Consider the following 5,903-nt stretch of genomic DNA (forward strand, 5'->3'; position numbering starts at 1 on the left):
CCACTGCACTCCAGTCTGGGCGACAGAGTGAGACTCCAACTCAAAAAAAAAAAATCTTTCCTGGACATCCAACCCTAAGAGAATATGCTGCTTCAAGACCAGCTCTACAGGAAATGCTAAAAAAAAGGCACTGTGCACAGAAGAAAAAAGAAACAAAAGAAAAACCATATGTTCCACAAGATCACTAACAAACATAGAAGCAGCAGAACACACAGCATACCCGCAAAAATGAAAACATACACATATATGAATACTAAAGCTAAACAAAAACAAAACAATCTTATAAAAGCATCATGACAGGGAAAACACTCACAATTCAATAATCAGCCTGAACATGAATGGACTAAATGCACCACTGAAAAATCATAGAATGGCAAACTGGATAAAAACACATGATCTAGCAATTTGCTGTCTCCAGGAAACTCATCTCACTACAAAGAATATTCACAGTCTCAAAGTTAGAGGATAGAAAACAAAGTTTCAGGTGAATGGATCACAAAAGAAAGTAGGAGTCATGATCTTAATATCAGACAAAGCAGGCTTTAAGCTATCAAAAATTTTAAAAGATATGGAAAAACACTACATAATTATAAAAGATTTGATTCATCAACAAGAAATCTTCATCCTAAACATATATGCACCCAACACAGGAGCACACACTTTTATAAAGCAGCTACTAAGTAAACTAAAAAATAATTTACTCTAACACTATTATATAGTGGACTTGAATACCCCCACTAACACCCCTAGATAGGTCACTGAGGTAAAAAAATCAACAGAGATCTGGAACCTCAACTTGACACTTGACCAAATGGACTTAATAGATATCTACAGAACACTCCACCCAACATTCACAGAATATACATTCTACTCACCACCACATGGATAATACTCCAAGATCAACTACATCCTCAGCCATAAATCAAGCATAAACAAATTTCACAAGATTGAAATAGTGCTGTGCATCTTCTTAGATCACACTGGAATAAAAATAAATACTACCACCAACAAAATTCCCCACAACTCACAAAGACATGGACATTAAACAGTTTGATCCTGAGTCACTTTTGGGTCAATGCAGAAATCAAAACAGAAATTAAAAGATTTCTGAGGCCAGGTTCAATGACTCAGCCTATAATCCCAGCACTTTGGGATGCTGAGGCAAGTGAATTGCCTGAGCCTGCGGGTTTGAGACCAGCCCAGGTAACTTGGTGAGACTTCGTCTCTACAATAAATAGAAAATTAGCCAGGCATAGTAATGTGTGCCTGTAGTTCTGGCTACTTGGAATGCTGAGGCGGAAGGATCACTGGAGCCCAGCAGGTCGACACTGGGGTGGCCGTGAGCGTGCCACTGCACTCCAGCCTGGGCAACAGAGTGAGACTCCAACTCAAAAATAAAATAAAATAAAATAAAAATTCCTGAAAACAAATGAAAAGGAAGACACATCTTACCAAAATCTCCGGGATGCCATGAAAACAGCACTAAGAGGGGGATTTATATCTCTACAAACACACATCAAGAGAATAGAAAGAGAACAAGTTAAAAGCCTAATAAATCACCTAAGGGAGCTGAAAAGGCAAGACCACCAAAACCCTAACTTTACCAGAAGAATCTTGATCACCAAAGTAAAAGCCCAAATATGGGACACAGAAGACAAATAATATCATAGAAAAAAGTCAACAAAACAAAAAGCTGGTTCTTTGAAAGGATAAACAAGATTGATGGACCCCTAGCCAGACTGACCTAGAAGTAGAAACAATTAGAAACACAAAAGATCAAGTAACAACTGACTCCAAAGAAATACAAACGATTATCAGAGATTACTATGAACTATTACATGGAAACAAACTTGGTAACCTAAACAAAATGGAGAATTTTCTTACATCTCACAACTTCCCTATGTTGAAACAAGAAGAGATCGAGATCCTAAATAGACTAATAACAACCCAGGAAATTGACTGTGTCATAAGAAAACTACCTACAAAAAAAACCCTGGACTGGACACCTTTCCAGAAGAATTCTACAGAACATACGATGAGCAAATAACAGTCCTATTGAAAGTATTGCAGGCATTCGAGAAAGATAGAACACTTCCCAAATCACCTGATGAAACTAACATAACACTAATACCTAAGCCAGGGAAAGATCCAACAAAGAAAGAGAACTGCAGCCCAATATCCCTGATGAACATAGATGCAAAAATTCTCAACAAGATTCTAGCAAATCGGATCCAACAACACATCTCAAAAATCATCCACCATGACCAAGTAGGCTTCATCCCCAGGATGCAGAGCTGGTTCAGCATCCGCAAGACCATAAATGCAATTAAATACATCAACAGATGTAAAAACAAGAACCTTGTGATTATATCATTAGATGCAAAAAAAAAAAAAAAACCTTTTGATAAAATCCAGCATCCTTCTTTATAAAAACCCTTGAACACCTAGGCATAGAGGAAACATGTCTCAAAATACTAAGAGTCATCTATGATAAAACCACATCCAACATATTGCTAAACAGTCAGAAATTGGAAGCATTTCCCCAGAAAACCAGAATGAGTCAAGGCTGCCCACTCTCACCTTCTCCTATTCAACATAGTGTTAGAAGTCTTAGCTAGAGCAATCAGGGATATCCAAATAGGGAAAGGGGAAGTTAAGTTATCCCTCTTTGCTGACGATATGATCCTATACCTTGACAATCCAAGAGAATCTGTCAAAAACCTCTTTGCACTGATAAAGAACTTTGGCAAAGTTTCAGGGTACGAAATAAACATGCAAAATACAGTCACATTCTTTTACAGCAACAACAAACAGGTAGACAGCCAAATAAAAAACATAATCCCATTCACAATAGTCACACACAAAAAATGAAATACCTTGGCATCTTTCTAACCAAAGAAATGAAAGGTCTTTACAAAAAAAAACTATAAACCACTGCAAAAGAAATCAAAGATGATACAAACAAATGGAAAAATATTCCATGCTCATGGATAGGAAGAATCAACATTGTTATGATGTCCTTCCTACCAAAGGTAATCTATGGATTCAACACAATACCCATTAAATTACCAACATCATTCTAAGTTCTGGAGACAGCATTACAGAAATTCATATGGAAACATACATGGCCATGACTAGGCAAAACAATCCTTAGCAAAAGAAACAAAGTGGGAGTATCACACTTCCAGACTTTAAACTTGATTATAAGGCTACAATAATCAAAACAGTCTGGTATTGGTACAAGAACAAACATATAGACCAATGGAACAGGATAGAGATTCCAGAAGTAAAACAATTTTTCAACCAGCTCATCTTCACCAATGCTTCCACCAACAACAACTGGGGAGAAGAGAACCTATTCAGGAAATGGTGCTGGGAAAACTGGCTAACCTCAAGCAGAAAATTGAAAAAGGACCCCTATCTATCACCATACATAAAAATCAATTCCAATGAATCAAAGACCTGAACGTAAAACCCCAAACTTTAAGAATCTTAGAAAACACAGGAGAGACGCCCTTACGGAAATTGGAATAGACAACCAATTCCTGATCAAAACCCCAAAGGCCCATGTCATAAAAGGTATGATAGACAAGTGGGACTTCATCAAACTGAAAAGTTACCACAAAGCAAAAGAAACCATCAAGAGAGTGGAGAGACAGTTCACAGAATGGGAAAAAAATATTAGCCAACTGCATATCTGACAAAAGTCTAACATCCAGGATCTACAAGGAACTTAAATGTGCCAAAAAGAAAAAACCAAACAGCCCTATTAAAAAGCGGGCAAAATGCATGAATAGACAATTCTCAAATGAAGACGTACGAGCAGCCAACAGACACATGAAAAAATGCTCAGCCTCACTAATCATCAGAAAAATGCAAATCAAAACCACATTGAGACACCATCTAACCCCAGTAAGAATGGCCATCATTAATAAAACAAAAAACAACAGATGCTAGCTAGAATGCAGAGAAAAGGGAATGCTTCTACACTGTTGATGGGAATGCAAACTAGTTCAGCCTCTATGGAAAACAGTGTGGTGTTTCCTAAAAGAACTAGAAATTGGTCTTTCATACGACCCAGCATTCCTTCTTCTGGGAATATACCCAGAGGAACTTAAATCACTCTACAAAAAAGATACCTGCACGTGCGTGTTTATTACAGCACTCTTCACAATAGCTAAAACATTGAACCCACTGTGCTGCCTATATAAACTGGACTGGATAAAAAAAGTATGGTACATATGCATGATGGAATATTATGCAGCCATAAAGAAGGACAAAATTATGGACTTCGCAACAACTTGGATGGATTTGGACTCTATCATACTCAATGATCTACCACAGAAACAAAGAACTGAGTACCACATGCTCTCACTCATAAGCAGACCCTGAACATTTACCATAATACTATAAGGAAGGGATTGGTGGTAGCTGGAAACTGCCTGGGGGAGGAGAGCACATAACATTAATGAGAGTACCTGATCTCAAACCAGACAAAGTAGGGACTAAAGGGAGGTCCAAACATTATCTGTACAACGACCACTTGTGTACCTAATCCTCTTTCCCACATCTTTAAAATAAAAATTAAAAGTAAAAAAATTAAATTAAATTAAAATTTAAAAATAAAATTGAAATTAAAAAAGTAAACAAGACATCCTCTATTCTGAGCACCTTCTCAATATTAAACTCACTTAAAGTGGGTGGAAAGGAGAGTGCATCACATCTTTTAAATCCAACAAACATTGAGCAAAGTTGTCTAGAAGTAAATAATACTCTAATTCTCGGGTGCTGTGTCATATTGGTGAGTCTCTATTTTTTTAAACTTTCTTGAAATCAAGGTAGAAAATGACTATACACATTGTAGCAAGAGTAAGGGGAAGGAACTTAAACACATAGAACTTGAGCTTGAATCCCAGTTGTGTGTCTTACCAGTTAATTTGCCATAGCGTTGACTGTGCCACTGAACCTCTAGGGACCTCAGTTTCTTATCTGTAATATGAGTGGCGTTCTCTGTCCTATCTATTTTACAAGGTTACTGTGAGGCTCAAGTGAGATAATAAGTGCACATGTACTCTAAAAACTCTGATGTGCTGTAAGTATGCGGGGCATACTATCATAATTTTATCAAAGTAGAATATCACATTTATAGGTGGTTTGCTACTTACATCAAATGCCATTTCGAAAAATTCATATGTTTCTATGAGTTTTAGCAGGCTAAAACTAATAATTAAAAACAAAACTTTTTTTTTACCCCAGAGGTCATTTTTCCTTGCAAATAAATTTGGCTTTGGTGCTTTCTTTCTTTGTCCATACACAGTTCGACTCACAAAAGCTGGCAAAAGCAGGAGACAGAAGACAAGGTATCTGTTCCACATTGTGGTAGATGGTAAGATCCGCCTTGTAGCACCTTTAATAGAAAAATCAGTTATAAATGTTTTCATACAATATAGTACTTGCTGTTTTTTATTTTAAATTTTAAAAATTTCAAAGCAGCAGAGTTAAAAATTGGCATGTAACTGGAGAAAGGGAGTTTTCATTCATATTTCTAGGAAAATATTCACACTGAGATTTTTTTAAGTTTCTAATCCAAATAAATCATGGCACCATAGCCAAACATTTACTAGTGAATATTTCTATATATTCAGAGAATTGTATTCAAGTATTCTTAATTTTCCTTATATTATGAAGCACATGGAGTGGGAAGAACCATTTAAAAACATTTCAGTTCCACTCTACAAGAGGGGACCCCCAAAAAAACCAGAACTATCTTTTGGAGAGTGGGCCCCTTGTAGTACACTTGAAATTTTGTCCTCTGGATCAAATGGTCAACCAAAGTTTTTATCTGGAAGTTTTGAGAAGGTTGCATCATGATTTGTGGAAAAAAAAGGCACAAGTTGTGGCAA

General features: G+C 36.6%; 1 protein-coding gene across 1 annotated transcript in view; it reads right to left on the reverse strand.

The window, feature by feature from the left end:
* The window catches only part of COL28A1 (collagen type XXVIII alpha 1 chain), a 193,856-nt gene extending 188,481 nt beyond the window's left edge, over nt 1-5,375 (reverse strand). The window contains exon 1 of the mRNA XM_008063194.1: nt 5,252-5,375. Within this exon, the coding sequence (XP_008061385.1) occupies nt 5,252-5,375 (124 nt within the window). The remainder of the gene's footprint in view (nt 1-5,251) is intronic.
* Nucleotides 5,376-5,903: the final 528 nt, after the last annotated feature.

The sequence above is a fragment of the Carlito syrichta genome, unplaced genomic scaffold (genome assembly GCF_000164805.1).
Source record: "Carlito syrichta isolate Samal-C Ts95f unplaced genomic scaffold, Tarsius_syrichta-2.0.1 Scaffold306634, whole genome shotgun sequence".
In the NCBI taxonomy this organism is placed as follows: Eukaryota; Metazoa; Chordata; class Mammalia; order Primates; family Tarsiidae; genus Carlito; species Carlito syrichta.